At 40.3% G+C, this 20092-nt stretch overlaps 1 protein-coding gene across 6 annotated transcripts; it reads right to left on the bottom strand.

Moving 5' to 3' along the window:
• On the bottom strand, nucleotides 1-12437 carry glipr1a (GLI pathogenesis-related 1a). Of its 6 annotated transcripts, none has more exons than XM_032589196.1 (7): nucleotides 5197-8763; nucleotides 2405-2588; nucleotides 1808-2053; nucleotides 990-1099; nucleotides 679-764; nucleotides 528-554; nucleotides 1-431 (listed from the first exon to the last, which is right to left on the bottom strand). In XM_032589196.1, the coding sequence occupies exons 2-7, from the start codon at nucleotides 2555-2557 to the stop codon at nucleotides 265-267; spliced, it is 789 nt and encodes a 262-aa protein (XP_032445087.1). In that variant the 5' UTR covers nucleotides 2558-2588; nucleotides 5197-8763; the 3' UTR covers nucleotides 1-264. The 6 variants fall into 6 exon arrangements, with proteins under 6 accessions (XP_032445087.1, XP_032445088.1, XP_032445086.1 ...); XM_032589197.1 differs by having other exon boundaries at nucleotides 5233-8763; XM_032589195.1 differs by lacking the exons at nucleotides 679-764; nucleotides 990-1099; nucleotides 1808-2053; nucleotides 2405-2588; nucleotides 5197-8763 and adding exons at nucleotides 9209-9294; nucleotides 9541-9650; nucleotides 9915-10163; nucleotides 11991-12437.
• Between the last annotated feature and the right edge of the window lie 7655 nt (nucleotides 12438-20092).

Raw genomic sequence — 20092 nt, 5'->3', positions numbered from 1 at the left:
TACCTTTTGCAGCTTTTAATGTTAAGAAGAAAACTGATTGTCACATCTGAATGTAGAAACACTGTTAGTTAAAAGGGATTCAGGTTTAGTTCAATAAAGACTTGGATGTGCTTTTGTATGGTAGATTTTGTCCATACAAGCATCATCCACAGAAAAATCACAGATATAAGGTTATGGTAACATTTTGTGGTTGAGATAATAGAGATGTACATTTGGAGGTCATTGTGGGACGCCATCTATCTGGGTCTCCCTTTAGACCAAAAACTACTCATAGCACAAGAGATAGGGCCAGAAGTAATGGACTGCGTATGCAGCATTGCACATTAAGATGAAGGTGATGGGCCGCACGATCAGGATATCCAGAAAAGAGTTGCAAGGTGCAGCGCTGCTTCTAGGTGAAGCAGTGTCCCAGCGCGGAGCCCAGTTGTAGTCTAGGAGACCAAAGCATCTGTTTTTAGATTTACAGCAGAGTACAATTGGTCACTTTAACTTTCATAGGATTCTGGATTTTCTGCCTAGTCACATACTTTTTCTGGAATCTCGTTGTAGATTACCTGCAGCGAAACACAAAATGCTTTAGCAAAGTTTTCCTGGTTCAGAAATGTGGTTCTGGTAAATTTAGTCCAATATTTGCATTGCTATATCCATGACTTTTAAACATAGAAATGTCATACTTACGACACATTTTGTTGTTGCATTCGCCTTTGCATCCGGAGCATGGATCCCCAGTAGTTGCATAAGGCTGAATTCCATCGATATCTCCACTGCAAAAGGAAGCGTCTGGTTCAAAAACCTTTGGAGTCAAACCTTCCCTCTATTTACCATCTGTCTTTAGTGTATTTACAGGTTTTAAGACATTGCTTGGTTGTTTGTACTGATAGAGTAAATGTGGTTGCTGCTGATTCATCAAAAAGCTTCTGGTTTATACCACATGATATTGTAACGTGTTGTATCAAATGTAAAGTCTATAGTGAAAGAGATCAAGTTACCCTGGGGCGTAGTTGCATACAAAAATGGCACCCGGACGATCAAAGTTTTTGATATTGTGTGGACAGTGCACTACAGCGCAGCCAACCTTGTAGCTTTGTGCCCACACAACCTGAGAAAGGAAGGACACTACATATTTACATATATAGTATAAAACACATACCCTTATTGTTTTTTGTCTGACATTAAAAATGACAAAACTTTTCCTGTCTTAGGTTAGCTTGGAATGCAATAATCCACGCTATCCTAAGCTCTAGAAGGGTGCGGTTTTCCATTTTTTGCCTTTTTTTCAAAGTTAAATGTTTACCATCCGTCTGTCTCCCAATAGTTTGCAGGCATTTTGGCCCATTCCTCCTAATGGAACTGGCATGACTCAGGTTATGTGACTGGCTTACACACACCTGTCTCAAGTGTGTGGTTTGCACCTGGAGTGTGTGCGTATACACCTCAGATACATAGTGGCATCCCTGCCTGGCAGCAACATTCAAATGCCTTTGAACCCTCAAGTTCACTTGACGTGGTGTTTGCAGATTGCAAGTTTCAACCTTTGCCCTTCAGACTTAGCAAAGGTCAGGAGACTTACAAGTCATGACATCATAAATTGTTTCATAAAAAAGGCATATTAATCCTAATAAATGTAAACTTTATGTGTGTACAATTCTCACTGTTCTGTTTAGCAAATAGAAATTATTTCTATAATCCCAAATGATCTTAAACAGCAAAAGTTCAGTGTTAATGTCCGACACTAAGTAAATAAGGGTATGTGATTTTCATACAGAGCACAGTTTCATCTGTAGAAGAGAGATCTCTGTGCACATACCTGTCTGTAGTGGTCACAAACAGCTGTGCATCTGTCTTCCTTGTAGCTGTATAGCTTGGCTTCATCCACCCACTTTTGAATGGCATTCTTTACGCTGAACTTATCCAGCGGGCCCGTCCAGATGTTCTCTCCCACAGAGGTAAAAGTGGGGTGCATGTTGCCGACCTCCCTGAGGTGGACGTTGTGTCGATCATTGCAATGTTTTGCCCACGCTCTGGCAGAAATAGCCAACGCCTCATCCCATGACTTTATGACATCAAACAAAATGAAACAACACATTTTTTTTTTACTTCGGTTACTTTTAAGCGTCACACAGGAAGTTATAAAAATGATGGTGAACAGAACTGATTCTAGGTGATGCTTAGAAACCAAACTGGTGGTTTCATTGATTTAGGCAATGTCAATTCACTTACAGCTGACTCTGTGTTGATAAGAATACTTTTCATCCACTTGTGTGGTCTTCACAAACTACAGTGTTTTTCCACTTTTTTCCATTTGATTACAACCAAATTTCAGTTTAATCAACGACATCCTGTAAAGTCACCAGTCTGTTCTCCTTTCTTGGCAGTGAAACACAGTGTGATGTGCAGGACCCACCATGTACAGCATGTCGTTTGCAGGTGGGCTGACAGCTGAGCGGGCTTTGTTGTGCTCCTCCACACACTCGGCGATGAAGTTCTCATCAGTGATTGCCGGCAGCATCACGGCGGAAACCCCCAAATCCAGAACAAGAACGACCCACAGCAACATCTTCAGTTCTCCGCAAAGCGCCGTCTGTAAACTGCAAGGAGTTTCACGAACACAGGAAATGATTCGCTCTTCAAAAACAGAATGTAGAATAGTTTATTTGAAATCTTACTGGGCAATTTCTACATGTTTCTAGAACGTCAAACTCATCTAACAGCTTTTTAAAAAGTAGCTATGTGATAAAATGTTAAAGGGATTGCCAAAAGACCAAATTTTCCACTTGGGAATTTGCAAAAATGGAAACAGAAATAGAGGTTCCTCTTTTTCTATATCCTCTTAATAGCTGAAATATCTGAAACAATAAAGTGAAACAAAGTGTGAAAAGTGGGGGCAGTCAGTCAATCATCTATCACTACAATCTATAGTGCAATCTTTGCTCCCATTATCTGAACATTTGAGTGCCTTGCATAAACCCATTCCCAACCTACCTGGTAAAAACCAATATCACTGCCTTAACTCCCTAATTATCTCTGTTAGAAACCAGTCTTTCCAATTTGGTCATGTCCCCTCCAAATTAAAGAAAGCCATTATCAGAGCATTCCTCAAAAACCCACTCTTGACCTAGAAGTCCTTTTCAACTACAGGGCAGGCCCATCTCCAAATTTGCTTTTTGTATCTAAAGTTCTAGAGAAAGCAGTTGAAATCCACCAACAATATCATCTAAAAACTCAATAACCTGCATGAAAAATCTCAGTGTGGTTTCTCCCTCCACCCTCATTCTCCTGGACTTACCTGCTGTGTTTGACACAGTGGACCATGGCATCTTACTCAACAGGCTTCACTTCAGCACTGACACTGCCCTCTGTTGGTTCCAATCTTACCGCACAACCAAACAGAATTCATCTCCATGGGTCACTCGACATCAAATCGACAGTCACATGTGGTGGTCCTCAGGAATCAGACCTTATTCCTATCCTATTTATCCTTTTTAACCTCTTTTATTCATTTATGTATTTTTGTCCACTCTAACTGCTTGTTTAATTTCTCAATCTTTGTAGCCCTTCGATGTCTCAACAAAGGACATTATGAATAAAATCTGATGCGTTATTATTTTATTACCTGAATGGTTTTGTGCATGTGTGCAGTGCAACAGGTTAAGCACTTGTCATTGAAGTTTGATTAAGGTCATTTTTTTCTATCTAAATTTAATTTAACAAGGGAAATATATTTCATTACTTTAATAAAATTATGAAATTTACGTATGCTAATATTGCTATGCCTTAATGTCATGACCCATGGGGTGTTTGTTGTTCATTACTGTTGTTTGGGTCTTACCATGTACGTTCTCTTTGTATATTTTGATATATTCCCGTATGTTAGTGGTGGGCCTTTTACTTTGTTGATACTTTTGTTTTCTGTGTTTATTAATCATTTCCCCCACTTTTTCTGCCCTGCATTCTCTACCAGCTGATTCGTATTTGTCTGTTTAAGCTAACCTAGTTTCTACGTCAGTAATGAGGGGCGCGTGCAGCTGTACGGCAGTACGCACTGTGCGTACCTTGAGATTTTCCTCAGAGTAAAAAAAAAAAAGACAAAAAAAAAACGGTAGGTATTGTACTTTTTATTTTCACCACATGTGTGAGCGTCTTAAACCTTAATGTTATTGTTCTGTTTTGTTTACTTGGCGGCTTGGTGCTCGCTCTTTCTGTGAGCTAAACGTGACAATGCCGTGAAGCTAGCTAAAATGGAATAACCGGACTTTTAACCTTGACGTACTTCTGAGAGGAGTCGCACTGACCCCAACAGAGTTTTTTTTTTATATCCTGCATGTGTACGCTTTGATGAGCTTTTTTTTTTTTTTTTATATTATTATTTTTATTTTTTTTGGTAGTTTCTGGAACTGAGCCGCTGACGGGACACCATCGATTCTCCATTGACAGACCGTGACATCGTCTGTCGCTTCGCTCGTCCTCAGGGTCACGCCACACTGGGAGAGTTAAACCGTTAAATCCAGACGAAACGTTTGTCACAGAGTATAAATGCAGTCGCTTCACATCCTCCCCGGGAAATCTCAAGTAAACCACATGAGCCTGGGAATCAGCGTCCTCCTCGTCACACAGGTAGGCGTTGCTTTCCTGTCGTTATAATTTGTTAATAAAAAGACAAAAAGTTATGCGGGCATATATGTGTGTGTGTGGATCAGATCGGTGGTTTCTGCGCCATGCGCATCGCGTTCATGTGTAGGTTAGGTTGGTGTTGGGAATGTGGCTGTTGTTCGTGTGGATCAGGTGCAGTGAGAGTTTTGAGCGCGCACTCCGACAATGGCTGTCCTGCACGCGCCCCTGTCAGTTATCAGCGTCAACCGCCGCAGTGTTTGAGCGGTTGCTTTTGTCCGTTGCTGGTTTCTTCCGTCGCGCTCACCCTGTTCTGCTCTCGGCTCAACTGGAAGTTTATCTTATTTTATTTTCATCCTATTTTCAACTCCCCCACCGTCTCATTTCCGTTTGAACCCATGAGAGTTAAACCTGATGAATAATTAGGTTTAACGGCAATAAACCAGCTTAGCTTAAAAAAAATAAATAACTGTACCGGCTAATATCGTTTAATCTAAAATAACTCATAGTTTTGGAATATAACAACAAAAGCACAGTTTAAATCACACAATATTTCAAACATACACTTATTTACGTCAATAAACATACCTTGAGCCGCTATAAAGGGGGCAGCTAATAAAATACCTTTTTATAAGCTCCGTTACAACTTCTGTATGTCGTTTGCCGTTGAGCTGAATTTACGCTAACCGTTGAACAGGAAAATGTCATTTCAAAACAAAAGCATCCCTACTCAAACAGGAAGTTAAACATATTGTAATCTAAAGGCGAGATAGGTCGATACCTTCCTTGTTTTTTACATTGTTGTCAACGTTATATGAAAATTTATAAATATTAAGTTGTGTAACAAAAAAAAAAGGAATGAATTCTTTGTCGGATTCGCACAGGCTACAATAATGGATTCCACTGTTCATTCTTAAGTTTAAAGTTATTAATTTGAGAAAATGACAGGGAAATCCTTGAATGGTATGATTAGGACGTCCTTTAGTTAAAAGTTTGTCACATTTATATTTTAGGCTAATTACGCATTCACTCTGTTATTTGCCTTTGTAGCAATTTTCTTTGTGTGATGTTCCTCATTGTTTTTCATAATCCTCCATCAAACGATGATGCTCATTTGGTGTGAGGCCTGATGCACACAATTTTTCTGTTGCTTCGGTGAATTTGTGGTTGATGTCATGGTCTCTTGAAGAAATCTATGGATGCACATTTACCTGAGTTACTTGAATGTGGAGGAGTTTGTGTATGTGTGGTGCCACAATTTGCACATAGATAGTACAACTTTAAAAATTCTGAGTGTGGTATAAAAATATCTGCTTGTTACTAGTAATTTTGACAGAAGTCAACCCAGAAATCCAGACCTATGAATGAATCAGCAGTTTTCCCCCTGAAAACTTGCTAAGCCCGGTGGTCAGGGCACCGCTGGGGTCCACCGGATGTCCACCGTGTTTTTGTATTAAAAGATGTTAAGTAGACAGGGAAATGTAAAAATGTTACTGGGTAATTATGTTACGGGAAGACATCTCCAGTGAAGTGCTATTTAAGCGCATAATTGGTCTTAAAAACAACAAATAAAAAAATACGATTAAAATGAATATTAATTATTTGCACTTTTGTTTAATCCTAATAAAGTCAGCGGCTCCATAGCTCCCCAGCGCTTCAAGGCCCCATAAATGGCAACATTTTAACACAGACTACAGATGTAAAAATGTAACATTTGTTTATTGAGAATGATCAATGCTGCTAAGTTTGATTTAATAGTTTCAGTATACATAAATTAAAATATTTCAAATTGCTTAACATTTAAATGTAAGATTTTAAGCATCTGGCAAGTTTACTTTGTAAAAGTTCAAAGAGCAATATTCACAGTTTGTTTTGTTACCACAGCTACAATCTAATGCTGAGAGTTTGATCTTTGAGTTTGAGCTCTGTTTGTTCACAAATATAAACCGGTAAACTGCAATTATAACTAATTGATTTTAGGTTAGCCAATTAAACTACTCCCCCTCTCCCAAATTAAATCTAACACAGTAGCTGTTTGAGATGCTGATGTTTTTAACAGGAAGAGGGCCCCTAAGTCAAATTCTGCTCAAGGCTTCATACAGTCTTGGACCGGCCCTGCATGATGACTTAAATCCGCTTCACTATACACAGAGATGCGCGACAAATGGGAGATTTGATTTAATGCTGCTAATGTGACTTCAGTACCTCTTCTATTTCCTGTCTGTTGAGTTTTTAATAGGTGCCACAGAAACTGTTTTGGTTGCTCGAGTTTATGGCAAGTTTTTCAGATCTCTGCGTTGCTGCACTCATTAACTTTGGCTGACTAATTGGACAAAGCATTTGATATTGTCTAATGTTTGTGTAACCTGGAAAAGAATCATAGAAATAATAATAAAATATAAAACCAAAATGATGCGTGACTACGAGGCGAGCTTGAAAGCTCCTCACCTGACTGAACCTGCATGATGAGGTTAGCGCTGGTTCGTTAACCACTAACGCACCGACCAGCCGCGACCACGTACATAAACTTTATCAGCCCAGACAGAGCCACATGCTGGGCAGCGAGTTGAGATGTAAACGCCACACATAATTCTTTGTTCACAAAGATAAATCATTCTCACCACTCACTCAACGTGCACCTCTGAAAGCACGACTACAAGTTATTCCTGCGGTTCACATAAAGCTGCACAACCAGAGCTAACGTGGCGGGGTTTAGACTCTTATCTTGATGTGGAGTTCGCCAAAGAAACATAATTCCTCACAGGGAGTAAATATCAACCTGGTCAGCCTGTGTCCAGTTTGAGTGAACCTGGATGCGCTTAGGTAAACTTCAGAGATCGCGCAGACTCAACAAGCAGAGGCAACGTGAAGGGGCGCCAATTCCGCTTTCCTGGCTTCAAATGCATTAATTATATAAACTTATCTTTTAGGAATAAATCTGCTCCGCCAGTGAAATGCTCAGAGCAACAGAGACGCTTGCAATCTGGCTTTTTTTATAAAGAAAAAAAAAATCTGCTTTTTTTTTTCTTTTCTTCTAAAAACAAAAACACGCTACGCATAGCCTGGCGTGGGGGCTAGTAAAGCATGGTGGGCCACCAGGCTTATGATACACTGGGGGAAACCCTTCAGCACTTTACATTTTTTTTCTTTTCTTTCTAAGATCCTTTTGCTTTTCTCTTTCTGCTGAGAATAAAACACTCCTCGTCTGGCTGAATGACATCCGTTCTCAAAAAATGGCACTTGTTCTTTCAATCTCTACTTTTATTTATATATATATATATGTATGTGTGTGGGGGTGTGTGTAAATCAGATAATATTCTGGCAAAAAGCCTCTAAAACAAGAGTTGTTGCATCTTTAAATACATCATTAACTTCCAGATAACCTGGTAACTTACATGACTTGCATGACCTGTAATTAGTTTCTCTTATCTCTGTAAGATGTCTTCATTTCCTGTCTGTTTCGACAGTTTTGGACAGATGTAATTTCTTGTTTTTGCTTATACTGTGTCACTGAGGATGTCGGGTCACTCAAAAATATAAAATTAAAGTTTCTTTTATGATATGAATACTGATAAATTGTTCTTTTGTCATCCATGTTACATTACACTATTATTTTCACCAGAAGCTGACAGTTACCAAGGTCTAGGATAGTCGTCGAGAGTCGGTGTCCTGCAACTTTTGGATGCGTCTCTACTTCAGCACATCTGGCTCCAACATCAGCTCATTAGCTAATGTTGGAGCTAATGAGTTCCAACATTATCTAGTGAAACAGTTTCAACTGATAGTGAAGCATGTTTACCATTTAACTCAAGTGTGCAGGACAAGGGACACATCTAAAAGTTGCAGGTTGTGCTTCTGCTGTTGGCAAAGTGCAACCCACGTATAGAGAACTTAGTCCTTGTAGCAGACGTCACAGGTTTGAGTCCCGGCCTGATGACCTTTGCCACATGTCTTCCCCCACTTTCATTATCTACTCTCCTGTTTAACCACTCTCAAAGACTGCCTGAGCCAAAAACAAAACTTAAGGAAAAAAGTTGCAGGACTTTGGCCCTTGACCACTGGTCTAGGGCAAACTCTTAACCAGTGGGATACCCTTTGGTATTCAGAATTACATTGTTTTTTTTGTTTTGCCCATTTGTCCTGGTCTCTCTTCAGACCAAAAACTCTACTCGTAGAAGAAGAGATTGGGGTAGAAGTAATGGACTGCGTATGCAGCAATGCATGTCAAGATGAGGGCGATGGGCCGCACGATCAGGATATCCAGAAAAGTGTTGCTTGTAGGTGCAGCAGTGCTTGTAGGTGCAGCAGTGCTTGTAGGTGAAGCAGTGTCCCAGTCTGGAGCCCAGTTGTAACCTAGGAGACCAAAGCATCCATTTTTAGATTTACAGCAGAGTACAACTGGTCACTTTAACTTTCATAGGATTCTGGATTTTCTGCCTAGTCACATACTTTTTCTGGAATCTCGTTGTAGATTACCTGCAGCGAAACACAAAATGCTTTAGCAAAGTTTTCCTGGTTCGGAAATGTGGTTCTGGTAAATTTAGTCCAATATTTGCATTGCTATATCCGTGACTTTTAAACATAGAAATGTCATACTTACTACACATTTTGTTGTTGCATTCGCCTTTGCATCCAGAGCATGGATCCCCAGTAGTTGCATAAGGATGCTGTCCGATGAAATTTCCACTGCAAAAGGAAGCGTCAGTTGGTTCAAAACCTTTTGAGTCAAACCTTCCCTGTATTTACCATCTGTCTTTAGTGTATTTACAGGTTTTAAGATATTGCTTGGTTGTTTGTACTGATAGAGTAAATGTGGTTGCTGCTGATTCATCTGATGGTAAACCATTTCCTGCTTCAGCAAACCACTTCTGGTTTATACCACATGTTGTAATGTATCAAATGTAAAGTCTATAGGGAAAGAGATCAAGTTACCCTGGGGCGTAGTTGCATACAAAAATGGCACCCGGACGATCAAAGTTTTTGACACCGTGTGGACAGTGCACTACAGCGCAGCCAACCTTGTAGCTTTGTGCCCACACAACCTGAGAAAGGAAGAAGGACACTACATATTTACATATATAGTATAAAACACATAACCTCAAGGCATATTAATCCTAATAAATGTAAACTTTATGTGTGTACAATTCTCACTGTTCTGTTTAACAAATAGAAATTATTTCTATAATCCCAACTGATCTTAAACAGCAAAAGTTCAGTGTTAATGTCCGACACTAAGTAAATAAGGGTATGTGATTTTCATACAGAGCACAGTTTCATCTGTAGAAGAGAGATCTCTGTGCACATACCTGTGTGTAGTGGCCACAGACATCTGTGCATCTGTTTTCCTTGTAGCTGTAATGCTTGACTTCATCCACCCACTTTTGAATGGCTTTCTTTACGCTGAACGTATTCGGCGGGTAGCCCGTCCAGATGTTCTCTCCCACAGAGGTAAACGTGGGGTGCATGCGGCCGACCTCCCTGAGGTGGACGTTGTGCATAAAATGACAATGTTTTGCCCACGCTCTGGCAGTAATGGCCAACGCCTCATCCCACGACTTTATGACATCATGCACACATGCAAACAAAGTGCAACAACACGTTATTTTTACTTCGGTTACTTTTAAGCGTCACACAGGAAGTTATAAAAATGATGGTGAACAGAACTGATTCTAGGTGATGCTTAGAAACCAAACTGGTGGTTTCATTGATTTAGGCCAGTGGTTCTTTTTTTTTTTTTTTTTTTTTTCTTTTTTTTTGTAATTCAAATTTTTTATTGATTTTCTGAAAATTATCTCACATAAAACACAAATACAAAACAAAACAAAAAAGGCTGGTGCACCACCCCCCGCCCCCCAATACCCAGGGTACAGTCATATATTATATGTATATTACAGCGTCAATTCAAAAACATTCAGTAGTTGAGAGAAAGGTAATTGTCTGGGAAAATCATACTTCATCCAGATACATTACTCGAAGCCATAGTTCTTTTCAATGAGTCCCAAAAGCTATCCCATTCCATGTCCCTGTTCCCATCCATGTTGTTGAGCATGACTTCATAAGAAGCTGTATCCGTCATTGATTTAATCCACTCATTTAGCTCGGGACACTTTGTGGTCTTCCAATGTCTTAAGATGATCCTGCAGGCTGTCACCAGACCGACCATCACAACTGCAAAAGCTCCTTTTGGGGTGTTTGGCATTTGAGATCGGTCTCCCAGTAAACACAGTTCTGGAGTCTGAGAGATCTCTGAGCCAAGCCATGCACTCAGAGCCTCCAAGATTTTAATCCAAAATGGTGAAACCAGAGAGCATTCCCAGAAACAATGCAAATATGTGCCCACTTCTTTCTTACATTTCCAACACCTTAGGCCAGTGGTTCTTAACCTTTTAACCTTTTAATGAGGTACCGAACCCATCAGTTTCATATGCGCATTCACCGATCCCTTCTTTAGTGATAAATAAAATAATTTTTTTTTCCAAATTTAAAACATACTGTATGTATGTTTTTTTTGCTGGTGCACAAAATGAGCAATGCATGAACGTCAAAGAACAAAACCATGAACTCATAGTAAGTTACAGTATTACTTTATTCTGGCCCCCCCAAAAATATTTTGGCCCCATAAAAGAATTTCAGCCCCCAAAAATATGTTTTTACTATATTACTAATTAAAAATAAATTTGGATTTTTTCACAGAATAAAAAAAACATTTCTTAATTTTTTAAAATTTAATTTGTTTTTTGTCATTTTGAATCCACAAAATACTTTTTTGGGGCCAGAATAAAGTATTGCACAAATGACATACCTGCAAATCAGTGTGACTTCTGCTGTTTGTTTTTGGGAGACCAGTTCAGAGAGGCGTGGCTTCACCTTGGCAAGTGCATCTTCAGAGCAAAGTCTGTTCATTTTCTTCTTTTTTTGCTCGACATATTTAGTATGGATTAAAATATTAAGAAAGAAACCACGCGACATACAACTACGACAGCTGCTGATACTGCGCGCACTAAATTCCCCGCAGCACTGATTGGCTGAGCAATGTAACATGATCCTCTGCAGCAAGTGATGGCCAAGCGGGGCGTGTCATCACGACTTTACACAAGTGTGTCTTTACCTCCGCGGCAGAGGCTCCGCCGAACCCCTGAGACCGACTCATCGAACCCAGGTTAAGAACCACTGATTTAGGCAATGTGAATTCACTTACAGCTGACTCTGTGTTGATAAGAATACTTTTCACCCACTTGTTGGATCTTAACAAACTACAATGTTTTCTCACTTTTTTCCATTTGATTACAACCAAATTTCAGTTTAATCAACGACATCCTGTAAAGCCACCAGTCTGTGTGTCACTGCCAAGAAAGGAGAACAGTGTGATGTGCAGGACCCACCATGTACAGCATGTCGTTTGCAGGTGGGCTGACAGCTGAGCGGGCTTTGTTGTGCTCCTCCACACACTCGGCGATGAAGTTCTCATCCGTGATTTCTGGCAGCGTCACGGCAGAAACCCCCAAATCCAGAACAAGAACGACCCACAGCAACATCTTCAGTTCTCTGCAAAGCGCCGTCTGTAAACTGGAAGGAGGAAGGAGAACACAGGAAATGATTTGCTCTTCAGAAACAGGATGTAGTGTGGTTTATTTGAAATCTTGCTGGGCAATTTCTACATGTTTCTAGAACGTCAAACTCATCTAACAGCTTTTTAAAAAGTAGCTATGTGATAAAATGTTAAAGGGATTGCCAAAAGACCAAACTTTCCACTTGGGAGTTTGCAAAAATGGAAACAGAAATAGAGGTTCCTCTTTTTCTATATCCTCTTAATAGCTGAAATATCTGAAACAGTAAAGTGAAACAAAGTGTGAGAAGTGCAGCACCGTTTTCAAATATACTACATTATATTGAAGTTGCCATCTGTGTTGTGCATCACACTCTTCCATTAATAAGCATAAAGAAAGCTAAGTTGTTGTGTGTCGTACTGTGCGCGACAGTTGGGCCTTGCGTGGATCAGATCTGCGGTTCCTGTGCCATGCCCATCGCGTTCATGTGGTATATCAGTGTGGGTTAGGTTTGTGCGGTTGGAGATGTGGCTGTGTTGATGTCAGGGCCGTCCCAAAGCAGAAGCAAACTAAGCAGCCACTCAGGGCAACTAAGGGGCCCCCTCAGTGGAGCTGATTCTTTTTTCTTTTTTTTAAAGTAGTGATTTCTATGTCATAATATCAAAAACACACAATTTCACTATGAAGTGATTTGTTTTTACAATAACATATATTTTAGAATGTATGTAGAAATAATTATTTAATTCAGTGGTCCCCAACCCGGTCCGCAGACCAATTGGTACCGGGCCGCGCAAGAAATAATTAAATATTTCTGTTTTATGTATTATTTGATTCTGGAGGATCGTTTATTTTGAAAGTCCTTTAATCGGATTCTCTCGGTCTTGCCCGCCAACATTGAGCCACAAACAGCAAAATGAGTCAGAAACAGATCAGATGTCTATGGAAAGTTTCTGTGAAGGGAAAAGGCCCAGAGAAGAGACAGGAGAATGGATTTATCCCGGCAGGTGATTCCCACATTCCAAGCTCTGCATGATATGGTGACCGGATGTTAATGAGACAATGAGAACAAGCACCCAGTGCATATGCAACACTTCTGGTGTCATTGTCTCTCATCTCTCCCAGATGGACCGCCTGGTTACAGAGAAACAAGCTCAGAGCTCCCATTAGTCGTTATCGTGAGTTAAAATTTTCACGAAAGTAAAATGTTCGTTTTTGTGGCGCGTATGTATCTTATTTTGAAGGGATATATAAACGTTACCATAGCGACCAGAGTCAGCGCGTTAGGGCGGTGGTCGCGACGAGATGAGTAGAGCTTATGAGTTTTAATTCTGGTTCACAGGACACGATTTAAAGATTGTCGGCCGATTTTCCAAACCTCTGTGACGACAGAGCCGATAAAAGTCCAACAGGTTCGGTCGGTTCGTGTGTGTCCAGCCACACGGCAGGAGCAACACACCACAGAACCGACTCCACTCACGAACATCCCAGAAGAAAACCCAGTAAAACCCCAACATACCATACATGAATTTAGAATAATCAAACACGGAATGACGATGTAGAAGCAGCAGTGATAGTTTGTGGCTCATTTTAAGCGATAAAAGACGTAACAAAAAGAAAAGGCGTTTGATAAAAGATGGCGGGAGCAGCCACTCTGTTTGCTGCTCTATGATTTGAAGGCGAGTTATGTTTTTTCATAGTTAACATTTTTAACTGAATAAACAGAACCACATATAATAAACATGTATAAAAATGACCTTTACATATAGTAATAAACATTTCCATACATCACCTCTGATGTCGACCGGACTCAACTGTCAACTGTTTGGGATTCCCCTCTGTTCTTACGTCACCGCGCTTTCTGATTGGCTACCTGTCACAATCAACAGGCTGCGTTCTCGCTCCCAGTCAGTAAAATCCCCACAGGCTGAGATAATCGGGCCAAGACGATGTTGAATATGCCAGATTTTAGATCGGGCTTATTCAACACACTACCACGTAACACACCACACACTGCAGGACGTTGTAAGATTGTCTTAAAGGCAAAATCGGGGCAAAAAAAAACAAAACAAAAGGCTTTAGCGGGAACACCAACATGAAGAAGCATTATCTGACGGCCCCCTCACCCCGTCCCCCCCGGGACGCAGCAAAATTGCCAAGTCTTTACCGGTCCTCGGTAATAAAAAGGTTGGGGACCACTGATTTAATGGATAAAAAGAAAAATTAGAAATTGCTCTTGGGGGGCCCCTGGTGGCCGCAGTAGGTACCGCACACTTCACCGGTATCATGAGCTGCCGTGCAATGAGCAGAGAGCATCCAAACGTCCAAAGCTCCGGTCAGAAGTTAAGTAAGCAAAACAATGTCTCAAAAAAGGACTTATCCTTCAGGGAGGGAGGAAAAAAAAGAGTTAGAATAGAAAAAAGCCAAGATAAAGTTTTGTTTTGACGTGTCTTGGTAATGTAATGTAAAAGAGTTATAAAGCTGCTAATAGAAAATTAGCTTGATAGCGAGCTCCAAACATTTATGCTGGGGTCTTTGTGTTTGTGTGAATCAAACACAAAACAACTCATTTAAAGTTGCTTCTCATGGTTATCTCTGCATATTTCTGATGCAATAGGTTAATTTTGTGTTCATGTCACCATCTTTGAGTCAAGTCTGCTTTAGACCATAGCAGTCCAAGCCGACTGGTGAGCAAACTGGGGGACCTGGGTCTCCCCCACAACATCTGCTGCTGGATCATGGACTTCCTGACAGACCACTCCCAGAGGATGAGAGTAGGATCCCACCTGTCCTCAGTACTAAGTGCCAGCACTGGCTCTCCACAAGGCTGTGTGCTAAGCCCTGTACTTTACACACTCTATAACCATGACTGTAGCCTCACCCACTCAAACAATACCATCATAGAGTTTGCTGATGATACCACGGTGGTGCATACAGAATGGAGGTGGAACGACTGTCTGGCGCATCACCAACAACCTCCGTTTGAACACCTCCACGAACTGATTGTTGACTCCAGGAGGTGTAAACCAGACATTCAACCCATCGCTATAAATGGGGAGAGGGTGGCGATGGTGCCAAATTTCAAATTCCTGGGCACCAGTGAAGACCTGACCTGGAACACTAACTCAGTCCTGAAGAAGGCACAAAAGAGACTGTAGTTCCCGAGGACTCTCAGGAAGAACAACCTGAGAACTGGGTTCTTGGTGTCCCATCACTGGTCTGTGGAGTCGGTGGGGAGCCATGGCATCCCGCTTTGGTTCTCCAGTTACATTGCGGCAGAGAGAAAGCAACTCCAAAGGGTCACAAACACCATCCAGAGGTTAAATGGCTGCCTTCTTCCATCTCTGGAGGAGATCTACAGGACTCAATGCGTCCAGAGAGCCCTCAGTATCACCAAGGACACCTCACATCCCGGCCACCACCTCTTCAAACTCCTGCCTCTGAGGGCAATAAAGTCAAGGCCAAACAGACTAAAAAACAGTTTTTACCCAAGAGCTGCTGTTGCCCTGAGCACAGCTAATCCATCTAAAACTTAATCTTTATATATTCAATTGATCATCCAAGTTGTTCTGTGAATCTACTCTATTTGTTATATTTATGTTTATTGAGATATACTTATTTATTATTTTATTCAGTTGTTTGAATTGTCTTTGAGAGTCGCCATTTTTAAATTTTTGTGCTGCTTTGTTGCGCACAATGAAAATAAAAAGAATTCCAATTCATTCAGTTTTGAACCACAAGTGACTTTCTAGACCTTCCTCAGAGGCTTTTAATTACTTTGGCAAAAAATGATGAAGACCAAACTGTTTTTAAATATAGATATAAGTGCAGATTTGAGACGTTTTGATGGATTTATTTCAGGAAATAGCCACACGGAGGTCCAACCGTGCATTCGGTTGTCTCAATGGCACCCCCTGTTGTGCGTGCATAGGATTAACTTGATAGGGACGAGATTGAATGTGGAGGAGTTGGTGCCACAATTTGCACATAGATTATACAACCTTAAAATTCTGAGTGTGGTGTTAAAAAAAAAAAAAAAGTTTACTACTGGTATTTTGACAGAAGCCAACCCACAATTCCAGATCTGTGAATGAATCAGCAATTTTATTTTTTCTCTTTTGCTCTCCTTTCTCTTCCTGCTGACTGTGTCTGAATGAGCTCTGAGGCTTCTTATATGTTCTCAAAAAAAATCTACTTTTTTTCTTTTATTTTTGTACCGTAAATCAGATAATATTCTGGCTAAAGCCACAGACACAAGAGTTGTTGCATCTTTAAATACACCATTAACTTCTCCCGGAAGTTGATGGGAGAAGACCTTTTGTAAGTTTCCAAAACCCCGTTTAAGAATACATTTTTATTTTTCTGCCTCATGCCCAGAATGCTACCAAAAACTGAATATTCCTTCGACGTGGTTTCAGCAAATTCCATCCTAACTACCACCATCAGTACGTGAGGGCAATTGAGAGCGTGAGCATTTATAGCTGTAAAGCCGGACTATTTATATGCGTCGTCACTGCTTTTCACTGAGAGCCTGTTGCATTTTGAGCCACATGTAGTGTTCCTATTTTGCCAGTAGGTGGAGTTCTACGCTTTAGAGAATAACCTTTGTAAAAACGGGCACAAGAGCAGAGAGTACTACTAGACAGACAATACCTTCTGCTTTTGTAGCCTGACTTCTTTCATTAATAAAGTGAATTAAAGGAGAATTGCAGCATTTTGAAGTTATCCAATCAAATAAAATTTTATTTGTATAGCACCTTTCAGCAACAAGGCATTTCAAAGTACTTTACTTTATAAAAACACACAATTACAAAGTTATAGAACACACAGTCAACAACATTACATTTTGCACATCAGATTATTGATTAATGTTTTATGATTAGCTTTCAAAAGCAACTCTAAACAGCTGAGTTTTTAGTCTAGATTTAAAGGAAGTCAGTGTTTCAGCTGTTTTTGCAGTTTTCTGGAAGTTTGTTCCAGATTTGTGGTGCATAGAAGCAGAATGCTGCTTCTCCATGTTTGGAGATGCAGAGCAGAACTAGAACCAGAAGACCTGAGAGGTCTGGAAGGTTGATACAACAGCAGATCTTTAATGTATTGTGGTGCTAAGTCGTTCAGTGATTTATAAACTAACAACAGTATTTTAAAGTCTATTCTTTGAGCTACAGGGAGCCAGTGTAGGGACTTTAGAAGTGGTGTTTTGTGCTCTATTGTCTTGGTTTTAGTCAGAACCTGAGCAGCAGCGTTCTGGATCAGCTGCAGCTGTTTGATTTGTTAGTTAGACCTGTGAAGACACTGTTGCAGTAATCAATGCTACTAAAGATAAACGCATGGATGAGTTTCTCTAGATCTTCCTGAGACATAAATGCTCTAATCCTGGAAATGTTCTTCAGGTGATAGAAGGCCGAGTTTGTAACTGTCTTTATATGGCTCTGAATGTTCAGGTCAGAGTCCATCACTACTCCCAGGTTTTGGGCCTGATAGCTAGTTTTTAATTGTAATAACTGAAGCTGTGCATTGACTCTAGATGTATAACTCTAGATCGTTCCTCTTTAGGTCCAAAGATAACTTCAGTTTTGTTTCTGTTCAGCTGGAGAAAGTTTTAGCACATCCACACATTTATCTGTTCTAAGTGTTTATTCAGTGATTGGATGGGCTCTGAGTCACCTGGTGACATCGTAATGTAGAGCTGTGTATCATCTGCATAGTTATGGTAGCTAATATTATTTTTTGTTATAACCTGAGCTACTGGGAGCATATAGATATTGAATATATTGTTGGTTATAATTAAGAAGCCATTTAATTGTTTAAACACAGCTTTTTTTATAAATTTGCTGATGAGTGGGAGGTTGGAGCATTGGTACTGGATTTAGTACCAATTCTCCAATTTGGTACCAGTACCAATGTGGGTGTGCAGATTAAACTTCTGATTTTTAAATCCTCGAAATGGGCACAGTGCAACTCCAATGGCCCGCGCACAGACAAAAGAACTTGCGTGGTTTAAATGACCCTGTTTCTTAAGACCACGACATCCATTACATTAAAATTATTGTGTTTCCATATAAAGATAGTTCATTTATTTATGTAACTTGGATTTAACCAGGTAGTCACCATTAAGATTATGCCTCTGCCTATCATTGACAGGTTTCCCTTAAAATCCGATTTTTTTAAGGGAAACCTGGTAATGATGGGTAGCAGCATAAAACAAAAGTTAAAAGAAACATCCACGAAATGAGTGTTAACTTTTAACACAAACAAATACATTCCACTCAATTAGAATGTGAATTATTTATTTATTAAGTTTTACAAAAATCATATTGTAATGTATATTGTTACCATCACCCATCACAATATATATTGTGATATGAATTTTATGGATTGTACCTTCCCCCCCCCCAATTCTCACTGTAGTGCTTAAATGGCTCATTGGGAACTTTATCCAGATCATAAACCCTTCTCCTCATCCGCTTGCATTGACAAAATTTGTAGAAGTGAAACCTCAAATCATTGCTATTTTTTTTACCCCTCCAGGGGGTCTTTTGTGGGCTCTAGCGTCCCTTATATGAGAGTAGGCTGACAGGAAGGGGGAAGACATGCGGCAAATGTCGCTGGGTCCGGGAATCAAATCTGCGACGGCCGCGTCGAGGACTCAAGGTCTCCAAACGTGGGTCGTGCTATCCCCTACGCCACCACAGCACGCCCCAAATTGTTGCTATTTTAAAATCAGATTTTTCATAGTAACATTTAAGGGTCTTCTTACTTAAGCACAAACGTTATTGGAAGACCAGCTGTCGCATACCGCACGGCTTCGAACTCCAAGAAAGATGGTGTTGCAAGACACGGCTGAGCAATAATTAACCGATTAAACCATTTTTACTGCTCCTGAATAGAAAAACAAAAGAGAAAATGAACCTCTGACTAGATGTATTAGTGTTAAATAATACAGAGTTACTTTTCAGATCCTTGGTGAAAACAAACTGGATGATGCTGCTGCTCAGCTGGACTAGGATGGATTGGTTCTTCTGTGGCGCGTTCACAGGAGTTTCTGCTGCCACCGAGACTGAAAGCTCACAGTATATTTTGGATTATTTGTTTTTCACTGAATTTTGGACTAGGTTGACTCTTTTCCTCAAGTTGTTGTTCCTGTCTGCCATTTTACCTTCTCTTCGTCTCTGCTCTCCCCACTCTCGACTCCATCCAAAGAAAATGTTCTCTCTTGCCTCCGTTTATTCCATTGCTTGCCTGAGCTCTTTCCGAAACTCAAGCCTAAATTAAGTTCCTATCCTAAGCAGTAGGCATAAACTAAAGGACTTTTATTACATAAATATAGAAAATATCCGATCGAATTGACTGTAATTCAGGGTTGTCCAAACTTCCTGTCACATGGTCACAAAACCGTCAATCTGAAAGCACTCACCAGCCAATGAAATGTCTTTTGGAAATAATCTAAAATCTTACTCATGCTGGCTTGTCCACAAAAACAACTCAGGCTTCACATTAAAACTCTTAAGATGAATGGGCACCACTCTTTCTGCTGGGCGCGCTCTCCAGAACCTGTCTGGGAATACTCCCTCTGTGCCAAGCTGGTCCGGCGGAGAAACGGAGCAGAATCAATGAGGCGTTTGTTTCAAACCGAGGGGAAACGCGTGTGTGGGTGAGTTGAATACCGGGAAAAGTGTGGGTATTAAAACACATGTGCCTAGTGGGTGCAACGCCCGTGGTTTGGTGTAGTGCCTTGCCAAAGTATTCATTCACGCTACTGGTCAAATGTGATGTTTTTTTTCTTTCTTTCTTGGGCCTTTATATGAAAACGCTTCACAAAGTTTAGCAGAATATTGTGATTGCGAAGAGAATATGCTATATGGATTTATTAAATATCTTTACTAATAGATATGAAAAGTGCAGCAAACATCTTTATTAAGCCCATTCTAATCTAATAT

Source organism: Xiphophorus hellerii, chromosome 17, assembly GCF_003331165.1.
Source record: "Xiphophorus hellerii strain 12219 chromosome 17, Xiphophorus_hellerii-4.1, whole genome shotgun sequence".
In the NCBI taxonomy this organism is placed as follows: domain Eukaryota; kingdom Metazoa; phylum Chordata; class Actinopteri; order Cyprinodontiformes; family Poeciliidae; genus Xiphophorus; species Xiphophorus hellerii.
Note: the sequence above shows the minus strand (reverse complement) of the source record. Positions and strands in the feature narration are given on the sequence as shown.